The 23,539-nt window shown below is 40.4% G+C and overlaps 2 protein-coding genes across 2 annotated transcripts; one reads left to right on the top strand and one right to left on the bottom strand.

Annotated features, from left to right (window-relative positions):
• Positions 1-1,068: 1,068 nt before the first annotated feature.
• LOC138965025 (inositol monophosphatase 1-like) lies at positions 1,069-9,067 on the top strand. The gene is made up of 8 exons (XM_070337149.1): positions 1,069-1,302; positions 2,646-2,779; positions 3,033-3,140; positions 4,917-4,962; positions 5,214-5,322; positions 6,094-6,199; positions 6,665-6,816; positions 8,274-9,067. Exons 1-8 carry the CDS (start codon positions 1,225-1,227, stop codon positions 8,378-8,380), a joined length of 840 nt encoding a protein of 279 aa, XP_070193250.1. The 5' UTR covers positions 1,069-1,224; the 3' UTR covers positions 8,381-9,067.
• A 193-nt stretch (positions 9,068-9,260) lies between these two features.
• LOC138965041 (ras-related protein Rab-2) lies at positions 9,261-23,459 on the bottom strand. Its single transcript, XM_070337171.1, has 6 exons — positions 23,325-23,459; positions 18,512-18,583; positions 14,276-14,343; positions 13,620-13,795; positions 12,841-13,021; positions 9,261-12,049 (listed from the first exon to the last, which is right to left on the bottom strand). The coding sequence occupies exons 1-6, from the start codon at positions 23,368-23,370 to the stop codon at positions 11,954-11,956; spliced, it is 639 nt and encodes a 212-aa protein (XP_070193272.1). The 5' UTR covers positions 23,371-23,459; the 3' UTR covers positions 9,261-11,953.
• Positions 23,460-23,539: the final 80 nt, after the last annotated feature.

The following is a 23,539-nucleotide window of genomic DNA, read 5'->3' as shown; positions in this document are numbered from 1 at the left end:
AAAGAGAAATTACCCTTCAAATGGACCTGCAGATCTTCGGAGCCTTCTGTATGTTACTTTACACCATCCTTTTGTGTAAAGATGTACACACAACCAAAAAGGCACAACCATTAGGCCTAATTTAACCCTTTATTTTGACTTGTCGAGACAGGTAGCTTAGAACAAAGAAGTTAGAAATACTGTTTAACTGAGGTGAGCATAGCAATTCAGTACCTAATTGTACTTGCTGTTTGGTGTAAAGTAACGTACAGATCATGAGTAAAATGAACTGATTTGGTACAGTTGTGGAGTACCAACCTGACTACTCTATTGTGAAAAGGATTTGTTATGATTTCTTGGTTGTAACTCACAAAACTGCAAACAAAAATAGTGTAAAAATATTTAAAGAGGGTGATTTGATAATAATTTCTACACCGGTGACCGTGCTTTTTTCATATTACGTAATAACCTGATGATTGAGGTTAAGGTTTCCAAAACAAATGACATGAACATTTACTGGAACCTTTTCTGCACTTCCATAGAGAATTTCATTGTTTTAAAAACAGTGTAAATAGGTAAATGTTGAATTGTATCCTTGATTATGAGCTTTGGTGTAAAGTAACTAACGGATAAATCAGTGATTTTGCTGAAATTGAGGCTGGAGCAACTTATTTTCAAGTGTTGCTTTACTACAGATCAACTCTACATTCAGCAATCAAGCCATTGGATGGTGAAACAATTGCCTAAAGCTGAACCTAAGAAAATGACAGCACCGGAAAATTATGTTATGGTGTAAATGTAACATACAGTCATTTGTGCTTTATCTGCAAATCATTTGATAAACCGAACACTTGACTGGAAAATCGACAGGAGTACCGAGATGAGTTTATTCATGTAAAATTAAGGAGGTTTAAAAAAGTCTAAAAATTGTAACACTTTTTAGACTCCTTGACATATTCTTGGCCATATATATATAAATATTACATGTACATGTATGCTTTAGTTTGAGGCCGCGCAAGGTCGCGTGTGGCTGCGTGCGGTCGCGTTGTCTTTAGTCAGACCAGTCAAGGGATATCTGTCCAGACCCCCTTCGGTAAACATCTAGGAGGGGAGGTCACTCTGTCTGAGTAAATAGCAGACAACCATAGAGCGCTGATAGCCTTATCAAACAGTGTGAATCCTTTTTCATCGTAAATTTATTGTCCCTGGCATACGTTGTTTTCTTTTGCGGAAGAAAAATTGACGATGCCGGTTGAAGTACTTGATCATCAGTTGCGGGAATATTATACTGTCGCGCTTGAAGTTGCGAGGAAGGCTGGAGAGGTAGGCTATGTTTCCGGAGGACCTCAGCCGGCTTTGTTTATCTCACACAAACTTAATACTGACTATTCCCCTCCCCTCTAAAGTGCTGCTGATCGAACTCTGGATCATATATTCCCCCTTGGATTCCGTGATGAGAAATTGTATTTTGAGTTTGAAATTAGCTTCAACGCAAAATATTTCTTTTCTTATTCAAGGGACGTAACCGCTCGGTGCTTTTTAGAATAAACGAATTTGGGGTAAAATCGATCGATTTACATCACAAATCTGCTTCAGTTGCAAGATCTTGACATGGTTTTCTCCCTCAAGATAATTGTACCGCTTGAAATTGTGCAGAGGTCAGGAGAAACATTCAGTCTGAAGTTAATTTTGGCTGACGCCTCGCTGACGTCCTCCCGATAGCTGTCTGAAAATAACAGATTAATCACATGTGTACAGTAGAAGGGGCTGGGCCGCTATTGCGCGGGGCCGCTATTGCGCGAATCTAACCCTAACCCTAACCCTAAAGATTCGCGCAATAGCGGGCCCGCGCAATAGCGGGCCGACCCCCAGTAGAACAGAACGTTCCAGTGGAGGTCTTGTCTTTACATGTACCACTGTGCGGGAAATGAACTTGTGTTCTTAATCACGGTGTCAGGTTCAATAGTATGGTTGTTATAATGGTAAACCCTTATCATTACACACACACACAATTATACCCCTTCTGCTATAGTGTGTGATGAGTATATATATGTGTGCGTGTGTGTGTGTGTGGGGTGTTGGTTGCGTTGACATATCATCGTTACATTACATTGACGGAAAGGCTTTGGTATGATTTTGCTGCATGTCGTCATCATGGTTGGGCGGGGATATAGCTCAGTTGGTAGCGCGCTGGATTTGTATTCAGTTGGCCGCTGTCAGCGTGAGTTCGATCACAGGTTCGGCGGAAATTTATTTCACAGAGTCAACTTTGTGTGCAGACTCTCTTCGGTGTCCGAACCTCCCCCCGTGTACACTACATTGGGTGTGCACGTTAAAGATCCCACGATTGACAAAAGGGTCTTTCCTGGAAAAATTGCTTAGGCACAGTTAATAATTGTCTACCTATACCCGTGTGACTTGGAATAATAGGCCGTGAAAGGTAAATATGCGCCTTTCGATTTGGTTAAAAAGGCTGAAATTTACCCTGCTCTGTGCAACATTCACCTCAGCATTGATGCTTTTTTTTATTATAAAGGAACCAGGTTGTACTACACAGCTTGACACATTCATGGTAAATACAAAGTCAAGCAAAGTTCAATGAGCTTGGTCTTACCATGATTATCATGCTTTGCTGAGATTTTTATTTGTTAAAATGTTTTTTGAAGGTCATCAAAGATGCTTTCAAGAAAGAGAAGACGATTGACACCAAGTCCAGTGCTGCAGACCTTGTCACCGTCACTGACCAGGCAGTAGAGAAGATGGCCTTTGCTTTCCTCAAGGAAAAATATCCTAGCCACAAGTAAGTGAAACCTGTGAGAAACAGGAGAAAGGAGTGTTGGATAACAATTTTTTAACTGATTAGGTTTCTGGGAAGGAGAGAGAGAGAGAGGAGGCGTGTGTGTAGGGGAGGGGGAGGGGGTTAATGAGGAAGGATCACCTGCATGCAAGATTTTTACTGCCTTTTTATATCTTCTTTTTTTTTACCATAGAACTGACCTTTACAACCAAGCAGGTCGGAGTTAATTGAATTTATGTGTGTGGCTTTTCCGCAGATTTATAGGTGAGGAAACAACAGCAGAGACTGGAGAGAAGCTCCAGTTGACTGACGATCCTACCTGGATTATTGACCCTATAGATGGCACTACCAACTTTGTGCACAGGTGTGTCCGTGTATGTGTAAGATAAGAGGATAAGATAAGATAAGATAAGATTTTATACAGTCCATGAGGGTAACCTCACAGAAATTCGGGCTGCTTTCTCCCTGGGGAAAGCGAGCTGCCATACAGTATACGGCGCTACCCATTTTTTTTTTCCTGCATGCGTGTATTAATGTTTCCAAGCCCTGAGACTTAATGCCGTGTGAGATGGAATTTTTTACACTTTATTCCAAGTCACACGGGTATTTGATGGACATTTTTATCTATGCCTATACAATTTTGCCAGGAAAGACCCTTTTGTCAATCGTGGGATCTTTAACGTGCACACCCCAATGTAGTGTACACGAAGGGACCTCGGTTTTTCGTCTCATCCGAAAGACTAGCACTTGAACCCACCACCTAGGTTAGGAAAGGGGGGAGAAAATTGCGGCCTGACCCAGGCCTGAACACGCAACCTCTCGCTTCCGAGCGCAAGTGCGTTACCACTCGGCCACCCAGTCCACATCATGTATGTTTGCATGTTTGTGTTTGTATGTCTGTATGTGTGTTTGTGTGTGAGAGAGAGAGAGAGTGTTATTATATATGAATGAGAGTGTGCATGCATCTTTGGGCGTGTTGTGTGTGTGTTTATGTGTGTGTGCTTGTGAGTGTTTGTGTGTGTGTGTGTGTGTGTGTGTGTGTGTGTGTGTGTGTGATCAATGCCACCGGCAGTGCAGAAACAGGAGGGACTTTTTAAAGGCACAGTAAGCCTCCCGTAAACCATCACAGATACGGTCAGGCTTTTACACACAGTACAAACACCCTTTCATTTAAACACTCACCGATTGAGAACATCCTAGGTGCCCTCCGTAAAGAGCGAACAATTTTCAAAGAATTTATTTTTGCGTGGTTTATCTTACCCCTGAGCCATCGTGAACCCGTGTGATCCAGTTTCCCTTTTTGACTCACATGCGAAGCAAAAGTGAGTCTATGTACTCACCCGAGTCGTCCGTCCGTCCGTCCGTCCGTCCGTCCCGGCGTCCGTCCGGAAAACTTTAACGTTGGATATTTCTTGGACACTATTAAGTCTATCAACACCTGATGTGGCCTGATGGTGTATGGTTACAAGATCTCAAAAAACATGTGCGACAACTTGACCTCACTTCAAGTTCAAGGTCACAGGGGCCGTAATTGTTGTCTTAAAAACGACCATTTTTCACATTTTTTTCTGAAGTTATCGAGAATGGCAACCTTAGCTATGCATGCTATACAGGGCAATGTAAGCCCTATCTTTAGACACCAGTTTGGTTGACCTTGCTTCAAGGTCAAGGTCGCAAGGGTCCTTTAAAGTTGGATTGTATACATATTTTGAAGTGACCTTGACCCTGAACTATGGAAGATAACTGTTTCAAACTTAAAAATTATGTGGGGCACATGTTATGCTTTCATCATGAGACACATTTGGTCACATATGATCAAGGTCAAGGTCACTTTGACCCTTATGAAATGTGACCAAAATAAGGTAGTGAAGCACTAAAAGTGACCATATCTCATGGTAGAAAGAGCCAATAAGCACCATTGTACTTCCTATGTCTTGAATTAACAGCTTTGTGTTGCATGACCTTGGATGACCTTGACCTTGGGTCAAGGTCACATGTATTTTGGTCTGTGATGGTTTACGGGAGGCTTACTGTGCCTTTAAGCTCTAGTAGAATCACAGAAAATCTGTTAAAAGAGAAAGATTTGTTGACTGTGTTTTAGACTTCTTACAGAGGATCATTGGCATGACTATTTTTGCAGTATTCCTGAGGTGTGCTTTTCCCTTGGCATCACAGTCAACAAAGAGGTAAGGAGAAGTTCTCATGTACTGTGTTAGATTAATGTCATGTTTAAACTGGCTGAACATTGTGTACTTCTCACATGTCTGGCTACACATTGACTTGGGATTGCATTAACCTCTGTAAATTTACCCTCCATTTTAAGACGCCCTCCTTTTTAAGACCTGATTTTCTCAGATTTTTGGACGTCATAAAAAGGGAGTTCCTGTGTATAATGATTGTGACATAAACTACTTTTGTTGTTGTCGTCTTGTTTCAGCCTATAATTGGAGTGGTGTACTTGCCAGTGCTGGACCAGATGTACACAGCACAGAAGGGGCAAGGGGCTTTTCTAAATGGAGAGAAACTTAAATCAAGTGGCCAGACGGGTAAAGTCTATGCTCCATGACTTAGGAATCCAGTAATTTGTGTCTAAAGGACTACGTACAATTAGGATAGGGTCAATGAAGTTATTACATGTATGCCATATAGGAGTCAATTATTCAAATCTGAAAGATCTCAAATAGCTGTGGATTGAGTCCAAAGGACGGGCGCAGTGGCGTTGTGGTAAGACGTCGGCCTCTTAAATGGAAGGTCGTGAGTTCGAATCCTGGCCGCGGCTGCCTGGTGGGTTAAGGGTGGAGATTTTTCCGATCTCCCAGGTCAACTTATGTGCAGACCTGCTGGTGCCTTATCCCCCTTCGTGTGTTACACGCAAGCACAAGACCAAGTGGGCACGAAAAAGATCCTGTAATCCATGTCCGAGTGTGGTAGGTTATAGAAACACGAAAATACCCAGCATGCTTCCCCCGAAATCGGCGTATACTGTCTGAATGGTGGGGCAAAAACGGTCATACACGTAAAAACCCACTCATGCAAAAACTTGAGTGAATGTGGGAGTTTCAGCCCATGAACGAAGAAGAAGAAGAAGAAGAGGAAGAGTCCAAAGATTCTCAACTCATAAAGTAAATGTGAGAATATGTTTTGTGACAATGTTAATGATTATAGTCTTTCATTAAACAGCTCTGAAAAAGGTTCTTTAGATTTAAAAAGAAAGCATTGTAAACAGATTGGTGTGTGTTAATTGTCAAATGACTGTAAATAACTTTTGCTGTTTTATATCCCCTAAAATAATTATGGTGGTGTGTTTTATTAACCAGATCTGAAGAAGGCAGTGGTGATTTGTGAGGGTGGAAGTTCTCGTGATCCTGATATCGTGGAGAAAAAGCTGACCAACATACATCGTCTTGTGACAGCATCTCATGGGTAAAAACTCACACAGGTTGTTTGAAAGATGTGTGTTTGTGTTTGTGTGTGTTTGGTTCTGTGTGTGTTTGTTTACATATGTGCATGCATGGCTGTGTCAGAAATTGTAAGATTTACACCCATGTTTTTAGCTGTTTGTACCCATGAGACAGAGGATAGTATTTTCCTGCAGTCAGGGGGAGGGAGAAAGAGGGTGAGGTCTGATCGAGGCAGAGATAGACAGACCAACAGACTGAAAGAGATACAGACAGACAGACAGAGTGTGGCAGTGTATTTGAGAGAACACACACACACACACACACACACCTGTGCACAAAGTTGGTAGTGCCATCTATAGGGTCAATAAACCAGGTATGATCGTCCGTCAAATGGAGCTTCTCTCTAGTTTCTGCTGTTGTCTCCTCACCTATAAAATTAATCTATACATGACTACCTTAAAAGCTTTTGGGGCCATTTTGTCGGAAGGATTCGTTCGTATGGGTCAGCTGCAGCCAACCTGTGTCGGGTGGCCCAGGGAGCAGGAGACGCCTATGCAGAATACGGTATCCACATCTGGGACTTTGTGGCAGGAATGCTGATAGCAAGTGAAGCAGGTGCTGTTGTGAAAGACCCCTCTGGTAAGTGCTTCTGCTTCTTGAGCTGAATTCAAAGTACAGTGGAACGCCCCCTTTAATACCTCCACAAATCTGAGAAAATCGGGTTGTAAAAAGGAGGGAATCTTAAAATAGGGGTAATTTTACAGAGGTTATGAACAGAAAGTCTGTGAAAACATGGTCTTAAAAAGGAGGGAATCTTAAAATGGGGGTAATTTTACAGAGGTTATGAACAGAAAGTCTGTGAAAACATGGTCTTAAAAAGGAGGGAATCTTAAAATGGGGGTAATTTTACAGAGGTTATGAACAGAAAGTCTGTGAAAACATGGTCTTAACAAGAAGAGCAAACGCTCGATCGAGTCACTTTCGCAGTTCTGAATATTATATGAGGCATCAGATGGACAGGAAGAAATTGCTATTCACAACACAATGAGTCACGTTCACATAAAATTTGAGCCCGGTCACTTTTATAGTTTCCGAGAAAAGCCCAACGTTAAGTTGTGTGTTGCCGAACAGAAAAGGCTAGTTATCTCCCTTGTTTTTCTGATAACGTTCGTAAAAGGCTACAGATGTAAATACTTTGATGTAAAGAATAATCCTACAAAGTTTCAATCACATCCGATGAACTTTGTCAAAGATATAAAATGTCTAATTTTTCCTTTGACGCTGACCTGTGACCTTGAAAAAGGTCAAAGGTCAACGAAACCATCGTTAAAGTGTAGAGGTCATTGGAGGTCACGACTAAACAAAATATGAGCCCGATCGCTTTGATAGTTTCCGAGAAAAGTCCAACGTTAAGGTGGTGTCTACGGCCGGCCGGACGGCCGGCCGGCCGGACAGACTAACACTGACCGATTACATAGAGTCACTTTTTCTCAAGTGACTCAAAAAGGAGGGAATCTTAAAATGGGAGTAATTTTATAGAGGTTATGAACAGAAAGTCTGTGAAAACATGGTCTTAAATGAGCACACATTTGACTTGCCCCAGGGATGCCACTTCATTGCATGTCTCACTGTCAATCTTCATTTTGTATTCCTGTACATATCTGTACAATATGCAGAACATGTGAATAACTTGTGGACAAATATGATGCTTCTCTGTGTTGCTTATGTCTGATGTTTCTTCTGCTACAAACATTTATTTTTTATTGACAGCTTAGATGGGAGAGCATGACAAGCTTCTTTATGATGTAGCTTAGAATGACATAAGGATGACCAGTTTTTGTGCTCAACTATGCAGATTGAAGTGTTCAACTGACTCAGAATACTGTGCTCTTTTGCGAAACAGCTTGCATGTTGTTTTTTTACTGGTCTGGTGTTGAATTCCGTAGGCAGCCATACATAGGAAGCCGGTGACATGAGTAACAACTAACATTGTGCCTATTTTGGTAATGCAATACATTAGCTATTTTAAATATGAATGCCAAGTCCCTTGATGTACTGAATATTGATATTTTGTTTTTGTGGCATTCCATTTGCAGGTTCTGAAGTGGATTTGATGAGCAGACGTGTGCTAGCAGCGGCCACACCTTCTCTGGCAACGCAGCTGTCTGATTTGTTGATACATTTGGATATGGGCCGAGACTGACAGATGCTATTGCTAGAACAGAATCAGACATAAAGTATAAACGAAATTACTGTTGCAAAGGATGCTGCAACTGGGTCTTTTTGTTCATGTCCGCCAATGTCTTATGGGTAACTTGATTGCAAATGGAAGACACTGGTTATCTGCCCTCCTTTGCATGTTCACTGTTGACTATCATGATCATCCCAGGTTCACTGAACAGCATGGTAAACAGAACAGAACATTAATTACAGCACGGACCACGCCATAGCCTATAAATCAGTAATTTCAAAGCTGGTTTGTCCCATTACCCAGTGTGTGAAACTCATGTAGATTTACAGGGGTTGAAATTTACCATTTATGATAATAAAAACCGGCAAGTCTATTTCTGTGTTTTCTTTAGGTTTCCATTGATTTTTTTAAATTATCGCATAACTTGTGTGCACTTCTGTAGCAACAGGTATGTTATCCATATTTATTGTAACCTTATTTATACACCAACTGCATCATTTACCAGGTATTCATGTCTATTCCAGCAGGGAAAGCAGCATGCTTTTAAGAACCACAAAGACGTACATTACGATGTCTTATTTATAAGAAATGCTTGGTAAATGTTGCTGATATTTTGGTAGATTTGAACTGTGCAGCGAGGGTATTGATGTTGTGAAGTTTTGATGTATGTGTATTTTGAATAATAAGTGACCAAACTTGCTTTGTGTTTTTGAATGTGATTTTCAAGCTGAATCGTGTGCAGTTAGCATTTGACAGCATAGCTACAACATGTGTGTGTGGCTATTGGAAGTATTTCAAGCTCAAAAAGATGTGCCCCAAACAAAGGATAGAACAAACAAACACATCAGCTAACCAACAAAAAGTCAAACAAAGAAAGTACTGAACACATATGTTGCTGACAGCCCTCTTTATTGCCAGAACATCATACGTGTCTGTCAGTTTAGTGGTTCACTACAATACACAGACCATGTACATATTTTCACATGAACATGTACCTTCTTGTACACCCAGGGATCTATCCCCCCAACACTAGTTACATTGTGTAATGTACACCCATGCACTAGCAATGAGCAGAATAGATCCACAGAGAAACTAAAAAGATTCACAATTTAGAATAATCAAAGATGATTTTTCCCCTCTTCAAAAATGTACACAGTAACATCACAACAATATGTGCACTCAAAAAACCCAACCAGAACGCTAGTTTTAAACACCCCCTGAAATGAAGGAGAAATTTTTCATTTTTTTGTTCCAGTATCTTTTCTAATATGCAACAAGTTGCTATTATTCTCATTTATGCCTTATTTTTAACAGGGAGCAGACACAAGTAGTTATCAAAATTAGCATAGTAGCTTTGATTTTATAGCTGTATAGCTTAGTAACCATACTATGAGAATCTGGGATGTAATACAAAATGAGGATTGAAAAGAAAACATCCGTGAAAATCAAGCAATTTGTGATATATGTAACAAACTAACTTGACTAGGTTTTCTCTTGCCAACTGACACGCAGTTGTATGTACTACAGAGAAAGTAAAGCACTGACATACATAAAGCGGAGCACGCATGATGACGTTTCATTAAAAATCGTGATGACCGCATTTAATCTGCTCTGACCGAGGTGTTAAAATAGATGCACATAAAACTTAAACCAATAGCCCACAAAAGGTAAAACAAATAACAGAAGAAAATGTTTGTCAAACCTAATAATACTTTTAGCAAAGTGTTTCTGCGCTTTTCAAGCATAAAATGGGGACCAAGGTGTGTATCATTATCATCTGCGTTATATAGCTTCACAACAGACATTGGGATTAGTGATCTCCTGTATTACAACAAATAAAATAATTTACTTCACAACACATACTGGTTGAAAAATCCCTTTTCATAAAACTGTCTGCAATTAGTTGAAGCTATTGCACAAGTCCTCTAAAAACATTTTGCAGATGAACTGCTCAAATTTCAGAACAATTTCATGAAGAAAGAAAAAACCAAAAAAAGCACAATTTTATTTCTGCCTCCCTTGCTGTGGAATGCATATCAACCAGGGAAATACTGGGGAGCAAGACTAAACTGAAAAAGCAACGAATAAAAATCAGCCATATACAGTGACCTCAGAGCCACATGTACAGCAACATTTACAATACATGCACACATGTACACAATAGTAATGATACACTGAACAAATGAGATTATGTCAACAGAACACAGAAAACCATTCATACTTAGCTGTACTTCTGTACATGTACCGGTCATAAAATGCAGTTCATCACACCCATAACAATACATGATGACAGTATCACGCAGCACATTTTCTCCTGAACAGAGGTGGTTATGATAAGAGCCAAAAATCACAAGTCATAAACATTTTACTGAGAAAAAAAGACAAGAATCAATAACGGATGCCACTATGAAAACTCAAATGTTATATGTATGTATTGTGCACAATATAGAGAAGACAAAGACATGAGAGGGTGACAAGGGACAGTTTCAATGACAGAGAACCACACAAAACATACTTTTATAATGAATGTGTAGGTCTATAGTGTGTTGATCACAGCAATAGATGCATGCCATTCTCAAGACTATTCAACATGGTTTCTTGAAAGTTTCTCAACATTCCTTTCTTTCCTCCACAACCATCTGAAATCAGTTTAAGCCTGTACAAAGCTCAAATAGCACATTTAATTTTCTCCATCCCACTCATTCTAAAACTTTACAAAAAATGAAAATGGGGAACAAAAACCAAGTTTCTTTCGTATAGTCTTGTTTTTGTCCTTGCCCTGCCCTGCCCAAAACGCAATTATCTTTTCCATCAGTCATCAAGTAAACCAACCTGTTACTGTGTTAGGATGTAGTACTTCATATGAGAATTTGAAAACAAAAGTGGTTTAAGAATTATCATGAAAAGCCTACCTCCCAGTTCCAAACAGCCTCACTGGCTACAACAACAGCATTTGCATGCATGTAAATTGTCAGTGTAATACTTATAGATTACTCGACCAATATTGAAAATGAACAGGATGCCACAAACGAAGCTGTTCCACGCAGATCTAGCTCAACATAAAAGAAGTAGATAAGATAGAAAAATGACAAAAAACGTGAGAAAGTTGTGTCAACTTTTAAACTGTGAAAGGAAATAAGAAAGTATGCAGAATTTATTATTTAATTGCTTGAAAACTACTATATAGTTGGCAAAATTTAAATGCTTGAAAAATACTATCCCATCACACCAAGACAAGATGTTTTCCTGTGCAGGGAATTTTCCGACAAACTGCTAGTGCTTGGGAATTTTAAAAGAACGTATGATCGGTGTGGGTACATCAAGTCAGTAACCACCTGACAACAAGAACAGAATGTATAGCACTGTAAGTTCAACACACATTCGGAAAAGAAAAGAAAAGGGACTAACTAGAATCCTACAAGGATGTGTGGGTGAGCAGAAAAGTCCACAATGAAAACTGAAGTAAGACAGCATGACATCTTGGTCTGAAAATGCATCCCCTCCTTCTGGCCACAGACACAGTTCGGCCTCATAATCAATCACCAAGACAAAGTTGCTTCATTCTTCGTATGTAAATTTCCACCCTCAGCAGCAGTTACCTCCCTGGTTCCCCCCACCTCCACCTGAAGGCATGTTCTGGTTGGCGGGCGAGTGCTGGGGGCCGATCTTGATGCCGTTGGCCTGCACAGTCACCAGACAAGCAAAGCTATGTACAAACAGGCTCTAATGTCAAACTAAATCACACATGCACACTAAGTATATCACCCAAATGACAAACATCAACTACCCTAATGATTTTTGGTGACATGGCTCCTTGGGACAAGAGGCATGACCTAGGCATTGGCACAATGACTGAATATTTCATACAAACATGAAAATCACTAACTGGATTAAAAAAAGAGACAAAATAAAAAGAACAATGGCTATCCACAAGATAGAAGAAGGAGGTATAAATATTCCGTCCATTAAGGCTTATATTCATTCCTTAAAATTAAATTGGATGAAGAAAGTTCTGAACACAACATACAATCCAAAATGGAAAGAAATATTATTGATAAGATGCCCTAAATTAGCACTGGTGTCAAAGTTTGGAGGGAAATTATTAAAAGACTGTACAGTAAATTTGTTTTGGAAAAATGTATTTGAAGCTTATGAAGACGTTTATTTTAAAACAGAGATCACTACATCTGAAGAACTGTTGATAGAGCCACTTTTCCTCAATACCAAATTCAAGATTAATAACAAAGCGTTTCATTTTGTAGATTGGACTGAAAATGGTATATTGTACGTAAAAGACTTATAAAAGGAGAATGGAAAGTTTTTAAGTTTTAATGAGTTTAAAGAAATATTGCAAGTTGAGACATCTTTCTGGGATATTACGGTTGTATAAGCACAATCAAGAGTTATATGTGGAAAAAAAATATTGTTATTGAATCAAAAAAATCAAGTTTAGTCTGGCCACATTTCCTCACCTCATTATTGATATCAAAAACGCCATCCTGGATCTTCTGGTAGATCTCTTTAGCTGTGTTGATGAACGCTTCTTCTACATTGGCTGCTGTCTTGGCTGAAGTCTCCATGAATATCAAGCCATGCTCCCGAGCGAAAGCTTCACCCTCTTCCTTCTTCACTTCCCGTCGGGCTTCGAGATCACTGAAACACAAGTATTGTCAGTAAGCGAACCAGCCAATTTGCATATCAGCATCTCCTTACAAATATGAATACTGTCCACACACACACACAAATGTAACTGAACCCCATTAAAACCTTTTCAAAAAGCAGTAAAAAGACATCAATGTTTAACTACTTTGTTCATATTTAATCTGTACTTTCACAATATAGTGCAATAAGTATGTACGCAAAGTAACAGAGCATAACAACTATATCAGAAACTCTACACCCCTGATCAGCGTCTGAAACTTTCTTTACAACTGACACCAAAAATGCATAAGTCATGTATCCACGACAAGCGTACACATGCTGAAACGGACAATCACCTTTTTAATACCTGGGTAATCATACACACGTTTCTGGACATGAGATCATAAAATCTTCAACAAACCTGAAAGCAACGACCCACCCAATCCCCATCCCTGAAAAAATAAACGTGGCTATTGTTGAGAAAGTACTGTAAATTCATGCAATCTGATGATCTCAAGAATAATCTCTGGATCTTAAGAATAATCTCCGGAGTATGAAAATGTCCAAAATTGACATGAAAATCCCGTTCCGCCACATGTTGAACACAGACCTTTTGTTGCCAATGAGCATGATGACCATATTGGAGTTGGAGTGTTGCCGAGCGTCCTCCAGCCAGGTGGTCAAGTGGTTGAACGTGTCACGTCGTGTGATGTCGTACACCAGCAGAGCGCCCGCTGCACCACGGTAGTATGACCGTGTGATGGACCTGAACGACTCTTGGCCAGCCTGGAAAGTTTGAAATAAACCATCAGACAAAAGATCACATGCAGGTATACGGGTAAGTCAAAAGTTTACAAATACAATTGCACACTCAGCATACTTTCATGAAACTTTACAGTTCTAAATGTGCAATATACAGAATGGGGTCCCACTGGAACATCTTTGATATATGTCATTATAATACTTACACAAACAAAATGAGGAAAACATTTATTTTTTTCTTTGTCAGCCTTTAGAGCCAAAGACAACTTAAAGCAAAAATCCAAACACACAAACAACATTTTACTTTACTGCTCTACTGCCAACCTAAATCCACCGATTGGTAAATACTTTACTTCAAGGCCAACTTATTTTGCTAATTTAGAAAACGATAAAACAAAAAATCATTCAATATTATAATCACACAACCAAATGGAGTTCAGAAAATACGTCCACAGACACAGATTATAATTCATAATCATTTCAATGGGCTCTAGCAACACTTACTGTGTCCCATATTTGCAGTTTGATTTGCTTGCCATCAATGGTTATCATCCGAGCACCAAACTCAACACCTGAATAAGAAACATCAACGATCAAAATTTGGTCTGTTTATCTACAAAATAAAATGTTATCCATACATGTATATATATAAAACATCATGTATATATATATATATACTGTTGAACTGTATACTACTCTGAAATGTGCAACCTAGCCAGCTTTTGAGCAATGAGTGTGAAGCATCGCTGAGGTCTAAAAAGTTCATTCATTTCAGCCACATCATAACTCACTAATTGTCTACATACATGAATTTAATGGTAACACCTACAGTAACAGCTGTGAACAAACACCAGTAAAAGCTACATAATAAAGGAGTTCATCTGTAGTGTGTAAAACTTGTGAAAAGACAGGCCCAGATAGATCTTTCTTTCTTTTCTTTCTTTATTTGGTGTTCAACGTCGTTTTCAACCGTTCAAGGTTATATCGCGACGGGGAAAGGGGGGGGGGGGGGGGGGGGGGGGGGGTGTGTGATGGGATAGAGCCACTTGTTAATTGTTTCTTGTTCACAAAAGCACTCATCAAAAATTTGCTCCAGGGGCTTGCAACGTAGTACAATGTTAAGGCGAAGTGCGCCACTGAAATTTAGAGTGATGGGACAAACAGCCATTTTGAGTTGTTAGCAGTTTTGCACCTTTCAATCTGTCTACTTTCATGAAATGCATATGATTACACTATACAAATTCATCAAAGTCTCTAAAAACATATTTCATTGCACCAACCCGGCGAATTTTTCTGTCTTTTCATTCCCTCTTCCGATAAAAATTCCGATTTTCAACCCTTGACAACAGACATTTCTGCTCGCCCAACGCGGGAACGTCGTATACCGTTTGAACAGCAGTTCTCTCCCCTGTGTCATTCGGCGGTTATTTTCGGTTAAATATGGATTCTCCTGGGGAAACCCCCCTATTTTTCAAACAAGCAAACCACAGACACTTTCCATATACGGGGGTATGACGTAAATACCTGGCCACGATTGGTCAGATAGGCTCGCGTGGCTTTTCGCGTTTTAAAAGTCGTCTGCTCACCGCGTTTAGTTTTCGACTGAGTTTGCTTAGAAAAATGGCACGTGTGAAAAGATCAACGCTCCGAAAAACACATCATAAAGGCAAGTGTACGAGAAGACAACAACTGAAAAGTTGCAGAGACAAGAGAACAACTAAAACACAATCGGTGACCAAGCGCACAAAATCTGGATCGACCGCTGTGGCATGCAGATCAAATTCTGCGTCAGGACTGAGAGTGTGTTCTTGGCGGTTTGACGCGAAAACAATTCAAGACAAACACATAGGCCTACACAGCAGCCACTGGTCAAAAGCGACAGGTCCAGAGGCTTCCCAAACAAGGAGATGTCTTGTTGATTTGGAAACCTTTGATGGTATTGACTTGTAAACGAACTTTGTTGTCCGCAATGTAAACAGCCAACGCTGTCACCATGCCCAGACTCAAAACAGAGACACGGCCTTGCAGTGTACGCGCATGTGAGGAAGTTGTTCCAGGTACCGCTGGATACCTTGCTTCCAAAGAAAGCGGTCAAACGGATTATGGTCTCATCAGGCAAGCCGTTAATTATTCGTCCAGACTCCTTGATATGTGGGCTAGGTGCTCAACAATTTAACAAATTTTGTGAAAGTTTAGATTTGGTAGGCATGGATCACAAAACCTTCCAGAAGAAAGCTGATAAACTCTATCATCAACGACTTGATGTAGATCTACTGGATGAGAAAGTATTCAGTGAGGCTGTCCGTCAGGTCAGACAGATACACGCAACGCACAATGGAATGACACTGTCTGATGATGATGTTCTTGATATCAGTGTAAGCTACGACGGATCATGGCTGACCAGGGGGCACTCGTCCCACATTGGAATAGGGTGTGCTGTAGTCTAGACGTGCTGACTGGAATTTGCTTTGACGCTCATGTTATGTGCAACTACTGTCATACGTTTGCCAGACAACTGGAAACAAGCTTCTCCAGGAGAAACACCTGGAGTATGCTGCCTGGCTGGTAAAACAACTGGACATCTGTGACAAGAATTTTGCAGGTGAGTGCGTAGATCTAAACAGTATGTGTGTATGGTGCGTTTGTGAAGACGTTTGTTGAAATGGGATGATAGTGTGTTGTGTTTGAATTTTACATAGATCTGTAAGTGTTTGTGAAAATGTGTGTCAGTGTTTTGTGTGCGCTGTCTATGTGAAGTGTACGTGTGTGTGTGTGTGTGTCTGTGCGTGTTTGTGTATTTGTGTGTGTTTGGGTACTAATCCATGCATAGTAATACATGTACTGAACAAAAACAATGATAGCGTCTATGTTGGTAGATCTGTGGCTGATTGCCTTGTGTGTGTGTGTGTGTGCATGTGTGTGTCTGTGTGTGAGTGTGTTTGTGTGTGTGTGTGTGTGTTTGTGTGCATGCATGTGTGTGTGTGTTTGGGTACTAATCCATGCATAGTAATACATGTACTGAACAAAAGCAATAATAGCGTCTATGTTGGTAGATATGTGGCTGATTGCCTTTTGTGTGTGTGTGTGTTTGTGTGTTTGCTATTCAGTGGCTGACTTTGACTGAAACGGTGGTTTTATTTTTAGGTTCCAGTGGCATCATGGAAGTCGAGGCGGCTCGGGTTCTGTGGGGCAGGTCAGTGTCGCAGCACAATCTGCGATACACAGTTATCCTGTCAGACGGTGACACAAAAACCTTCCAGGAACTTTCCAAAATAAAGCCTTATGGAGATCAAGTAACCATCGAAAAAGAAGAGTACATCAATCACGTTTCCAAGCGTCTTGTAACAGCGCTTCGCAACCTTGTGACAGACTGCCGCAAAAAAGGAATCACTTTGGGAGGGCGAGGGTATGATCAGCTGACTCTGAATACAATCAGGAAGTTGACGATATATTATAATCTGGCAATTAAGGGGGGGGGGGGGGGGTGGTAAGACAGTTGCAGACATGAAACGGGCAGTGATGGCATCTCTGCGTCACGGCTTCTCAACAGATGACAAGCCACAGCATGACTTGTGCCCCCATGGTGCCGCGTCATGGTCCTTCTACCAGCCCCCAGGACCACGCGCAAAACTCGTCCATACACCTCTCAACTTCAAGAAGCTGAATCTTCCTCTGGAACCAGTTTACCAGAGACTGACGAAAGATCAACTGCTTCAGAGATGTGTGTCAGGAAAAACCCAAAACTCTAATGAGTGTCTCCACAGCAGCGTTTGGGTTCGCTGCCCCAAGGACAAATTTGCATGCAAAAATCGCGTACGGTTTGCAGTCGTCACAGGGGCTAGGGAATTCAATTTTGAACCAGCGGCTGCTCTCAACACTGCACAGTTCTACGGCATTACAACAGGCTGTAACATGAAAAGACTAAACAAGGCTAGGAGTGTAAAAGGGTTCTTGGCAGCCTCAGGTTCAAGAAAGATCAGCTAAACAAGAGACGCGACACTGTGCGTGCAGCTAAACTCAAAAGACAGGATGAGCTCATCAGACTACAAGGGGGTGCAGCATATGCTGCTGGGCAGTTTTAGGTAAGCCTGTAGTTACCAGGTGTCTGTGAAAAATACCTGAACTATGTTAACATTGATTTGGGGTGAATGAAAGAGCTTTGAAATGTTCTCGGCCTTGTTTCTCTGTTCAGCGTTTTTGCATGACCTGCTTTCTAGGAAACTGTTTTTCTTCAATCCAGCTGTTCAGAATGCAATGAAACTTAAGGGACATGCTTATCAGAGGACAACCTGTGGAATGACAACAGGAATTTTCTTTAAATTAATAAATAACTGTTCAGGCGGGTCATATTTACTAAAATTGTGCTGAAAACATGATAATTCATCTAAAAAAAATATTTTATCAGAACTATTCATCCTAGAAAAAATCCCTGTTGTCATTCCACAACTATGGACTCCTACATCCTACATACAAAAAATCACATTCCTATGATTTAAGGGGAAGCTAAAAAACGTGTTCCTAGCAACCCATTTTGGCAGTTGGAGATTGCCGTTTCCATGGTAACGGACAGTGACGGTACTGAAAACGTTATCCGTTTTGAAATCGTATATGCCTTACCACTTCATAAGCATATAACATTAGCCTATGGTAGAAGTAAATACAAATTTAGATTTTAGTGGCTCCCTTTGCCTTAACTCTCTGCAACCACACAGAAATAATGCAACACAAGAAAATACTAACCTATCGTGAGGTCATGGACAGGCTGGAATCGCTTATCCGTGAACTGCAAGAGGAGACATGACTTGCCCACACCTTGAAAAAAAGAAGGAGAAAAGAGTTGCATTTACACAAACTCCCAAGCTATTTTAGTATTTAACAAAAGTTGTGTTGTAATCTTGCCCCATCATACATCTGAAATGAGAACTACTGTATCATGTACCTGTAAGAGCTGTACCATGTCTAACCCCCTCACCCCACATCCTTCTCCGGCAAATTACCATAACTTCAACTTGTTCAAGATAACTTATAAGTGTAACACCTCACAAGACAGAGAAGGTAACTTTTTACAGTGAGGCAATTCAAATCCATGAACAGACTCAAAATGCTGATTCCTTCAGCAAAGTGGTCAGTCTTCTATTGTGTATACTATTACTAATAGTAATAAGCACTATTAACAGTTTACCTGTTGAGTGCAAGATTTATAAAGCACACCAAGCCCCAAACTTAAACATCAAAAACAGCAACAGCTGCTGCCCAGCCTTTGTGTAGCTGCAAACAGTCCTGCCACATCTGCTGTCTGTGTGGCAATTAATGAATTGTACCCAAAAGAATATTTATCACTGATGATACTGATAGTTATGGATTCATGGGAATGAGCAAGCACATTCCCATTAGGACCATTGTAAAATGTAGCTCCTATATACTGCCATGATCTGTTTCGCAAGACACACACTATGGCTGTGAAGAAAATCTTATGACTAGTGTAAGCTTTCTGTTTTTAAATATAATATTGGGTAAATTATATGAAAAGCAAATTTCCAATGAAATATCATATGAATCAGAAAAGAGTATCAAAACTTTAGCATAGAATTTGTAATGGAAACTGTCAAAGCAATTTTGTAATGTAAGAGTAAGACCTGTTCCACAGTCTACTTCATGTTTGCAGTTATTGTCTTGAGCGACAACAACAAACACACAGTCACACAGAATGCTATTGCAACAATCCCTCTCATTACAGGCAACAATCCCTCTCATTATAAATAACACATCCAGATACGATCCTAGTTCATGCATAATTGGCCCACAGCAACAAGGTCACTGTAAATGTGTGCAGATCTAGGCATTTATTCTGACGCCATGTCACCACCCTTGTACATAATTAGGTGGGAGGCAAGCAGACAGGCTGGGATGAATAGACATTGATTTGTGGCTGCCATGGCATACTGGGTCAATATTGGGCTCTTGATGAACAGTAACAAACACAACTCGTACAATAATTGTTAGCTATAGTAACTACAGTGAACCCCCCCCCCCCCCTTTTAAAGACCTAAAATTTTTTGGGAAAATCAGGCCTTATAAGGAGGGAGTCTTAAAATGGGGGTAAATTTACAAAGGCTATGAGCAGAAAGTCTGAGAAAAGAGGGTCTTAAAAGGGAGGGAGTCTTAAATTGGGTGTCTTAAAATGGGGGTTCCACTGTAGTACTACTAGTAGTGAAATCTGGTAACCCGTTTAAACATTATTGAGTAAGGAAAAGTCAAAAGAAGACGGGGAATTCAATATATTCTAATGTTCTGTTCTCTTCCAAGTATCATTGTTATCCATAACATTCTTAGTCTTACAAATAAATTACTTTGTTTGCGAACTACAGATTCAAAGGTGTGACTGAACATATTCTTAATAGAGAAGTTGGTTTTTAATCAAAATATAGATTCACATTTGAACTTCTCATGGAACAGGTATCTGCTGACTTTAAATTATTTGCTTTTCCTAACCACAGACCTGGGAACCCCTGTTTTGTACTTTGAGTATTCTCAAACAAACTTGGTGTATTTTCAAAAAAATGAGCGTACTCCACACAGCGTTTGCACATCCATGATTAAAACATGCCTCATGCGCGTCCGTCACACCGTTAATTAAGTTTACCTATACATTTAAAACAAATGCTTTTTTCAATTTTTACTGACACAAACTGCACCGTATTTGACGAACTACAAGCCGCGACTTTTTAAAAAAAAATTGCATTGCGGCTTATAAAAAGATGCGGCTAAAACGTAACCTAAACTTGAATAGCATTCACCTAATGGAAGTCGCCGCGGATTTTCATTTCGCTCGATTAGCGATTACCGGTACTTTATTAGCTCTCTACTCAAGACTCGGCGCTTTTCTCTTTCTTTCGCGAATCTTCGTTTGTCAACAAGTCGTCGTGACAAGCGTACAGAGAAACACCGGATGTATCAGGATCTCGCGCGCGCAAGATTTTGGTTTTTTGTGTCTCGCGATAGTTGGAGGAGCGAGAGCCGCCATGTTGTGTTTTCGTCTGCTCGAAATGTGCGCAAAAGTCGTAAATCATCCCAAAAAAGCTTATTCCGGGCGGGACTACATGTGTGTGTTGGTTACAAATTGTGTGATATTTTTCTTCAAACTTTTTCACTTTTCTCCTTTGTTTCACTTGTTTATTCTCGGAGCCGATTTCGCCAAATACCGTACTTTCGTTTGCTTGGTTGTTTTGATTGATTGACACGATCGGATTATATTTTTTTTGACGGCGGCTAATATAGTGACGTAATCATGTGCCAAAATACTGGATCGGCTTCAGGATGGGCTTGTGAAGAAAAGTAGTCTAGGAATTTGTCTCGTCGTATTTTTTTCCCACTGACCGTATTCTTGACAATCATGCGTACACAATACGGCGAAATCGATGGGTTCCCAGGTCTGTAACCAACTTACAGAACATGGCAAAACAAAGTAAACTGTAGGTCTTTCTACAAACTGGTTTTCTGCCAATTTTAGTACTTTGTAACCTGTGCACAAAAATGAATGCAACTTTCGTACCCAAAGCATTCATTCCCATGTCCCCTTCTTCTTCGTTCATGGGCTGAAAGTGAAACTCATGTTTTTCGCACAAGTGGGAATTTATGTGTATATGACCATGTTTACCCCTCCATTTAGGAAGCCATACAGTGATACACTGCTTTCTGGGATGATGCTTGGTATTTTCGTGTTTCTATAACCCAATGAACTTTGACATGGATCACAAGATCTTTTCCATGTGCACTAACTCTTGTGCTTGCATGTACACACGAAGAGGGATAAGGCACAAGCAGGTCTGCACATAAGTTGACCTAGATCAGAAAAATCTTCACCCTTAACCCACCAGGTGCAGCTGGGATTTGAACACTCAACCTTTCGCTTGGGAGGTCGGAGTCTTATCCATTGGGCCCATAATTCCCATGTCATTTCATTCAAAATGTCTATGCCATTAACTTTAAGGCACTCAACTTTGCTATCATGCACACTTTTTTGATCAAAAGATTTCTGTTACAGGGGTGATTGGTACCCCCAAAATTGACCCGACACAAATGCAAGATATCAATCGAAAAGAATACAATTTGGCAACATTTACATTATGACTCATGAGGAGAAATATCAAATCAATGATCTCTTTAGCTATTTTTGTACTTCATGTGTTATGCCATTTCTACCGATGCAGATGTTCATCGCATGAGCGGTCAAAAATGGGAGGTTTCCGCGCCAATTTCAAGGGGTACCAAGACAAAAAGCGCTATTACAGTGGTACCTGCGATGAAAAGACACCCTTGGGACCAGCCAAAAGTGTCCTTACATTGCAGGTGGCCTGTCATGACAGGTATACTTTGGTAGAGATAATATAAACAGGGACAAGAGCAGGTGTCCTTTTAAGGGAGGTGTCCTCTCATGGGAGGGTCCACACATCGCAGGTACTGCTGTAGTGTAATTGAGGCGAACAGTGTCCGCTCAATTAGTCAATATAAACCTATTTCTTTTGAAAATAGACAAATCGTTCAACTTCAAGATTTGTCACGGCAATAACCTCGTGCCCCCAGTGATCGCCAACAATGTGTTTTACCCCATCACATGAGTTTCGTTTGATAGAGGTCACGTGGGTTTGGGAAACACACGTGCTCTGCGGTTACTGCAGGCTATCGCCTGAATCTTGGATCGGATGGGCAGATTTCCAAAAGAAGGCATCATATCAAGCAGATACTGCATGTCATACACTGCATAATATTAACAATTAACATACACATCGGAGTCAATTAATCATAATGAGTTATTCTCTGCGTTTGCTAGTTTTAAATTTAACTGGTCAACCATGTGATATAATTTCAAATATTTGACTCACTAAAGTAGGGCGCAACTCTTCCAACACGCTAGGAAATACTGACAGAGTTATTTCCGAACATCGTCTATCAAGGAAGGCCTTTACAGTTACACCAGATATAGCACATGCTGGCCTCTGGACCAGATGACTTCATCATACAATAATACATGCCACATGGCACAGAAAGTGGAAACTAAGAAAAGAATAAAGGTAAACTGGTTTATGTGGCAAATATTGCTCAAGCCTGCAGAAGTAGAACACATGTATGCCAGAGCTGACCAGAATAGTTTAAGGAGAACCTCATTCAACACTACAGATTTAGTATCTGGAAGTGGAACACTCATAATCACATGGAGTGTGTGCTCTGTGAAATGTGTCACTTCGTGTGTGTTTACCAACAACATGGTTAGATTAGAAAGCTCTACTGAAGCCAACGACTCTTTACATTTCTCATAGCGAACAGTGTCCTAAACGGAATATCAGCATCTGCAATCACGTGGGGGAAATAAGCGTCTTACATTCGAAGAAGAATGCACCATAAACAAAGGTAATGAGAACCAACAGATCAACATCTATTGTCGGCCATGATGGATGCTTGATCAGAACAAAATGTGGGGTACACTCCTTTTCTCAAGCTACATACAGTCTTCTAGTGATCTGCACGTAAACATGGTCACATTCCGAATACATACCAGTGTCTCCAATGATGATGTACTTGAATAAATAAGCGTAAGACATTTTGACAGAAACGCAGAATATTGATGATGTCAACGCCACCTGACGTCACACACGATGAACTCGGAAGTAAACTATCGATCATGTGATAAGGGAGGCCACCTTGACAATCCGACGAGGGAGAAGTCAGTTACTCACAAAGAAAATCGTATTTATAAACTACAAGATCAGG

Source organism: Littorina saxatilis, linkage group LG1 (assembly GCF_037325665.1).
Source record: "Littorina saxatilis isolate snail1 linkage group LG1, US_GU_Lsax_2.0, whole genome shotgun sequence".
Lineage (NCBI taxonomy): Eukaryota > Metazoa > Mollusca > Gastropoda > Littorinimorpha > Littorinidae > Littorina > Littorina saxatilis.
The sequence above is the reverse complement of the archived record's forward strand: the minus strand, read 5'-3'. Positions and strand labels throughout refer to the sequence as shown.

Bases quoted from the DNA above. Each gene is read 5' to 3' on its own strand.
- LOC138965025 (XM_070337149.1), top strand. From the start codon at position 1,225: ATGCCGGTTGAAGTACTTGATCATCAGTTGCGGGAATATTATACTGTC. The intron at 4,963-5,213 runs GTAAGGAGAAGT...GTCTTGTTTCAG, and splicing joins GCATCACAGTCAACAAAGAG to CCTATAATTGGAGTGGTGTA. The intron at 5,323-6,093 runs GTAAAGTCTATG...TTTATTAACCAG, and splicing joins TAAATCAAGTGGCCAGACGG to ATCTGAAGAAGGCAGTGGTG.
- LOC138965041 (XM_070337171.1), bottom strand. From the start codon at position 23,370: ATGTCTTACGCTTATTTATTCAAGTACATCATCATTGGAGACACTG. The intron at 14,344-18,511 runs GTTAGTATTTTC...TTTCTTATTCAG, and splicing joins TGTCCATGACCTCACGATAG to GTGTTGAGTTTGGTGCTCGG. The intron at 13,796-14,275 runs GTAAGTGTTGCT...CAAACTTTCCAG, and splicing joins AACTGCAAATATGGGACACA to GCTGGCCAAGAGTCGTTCAG.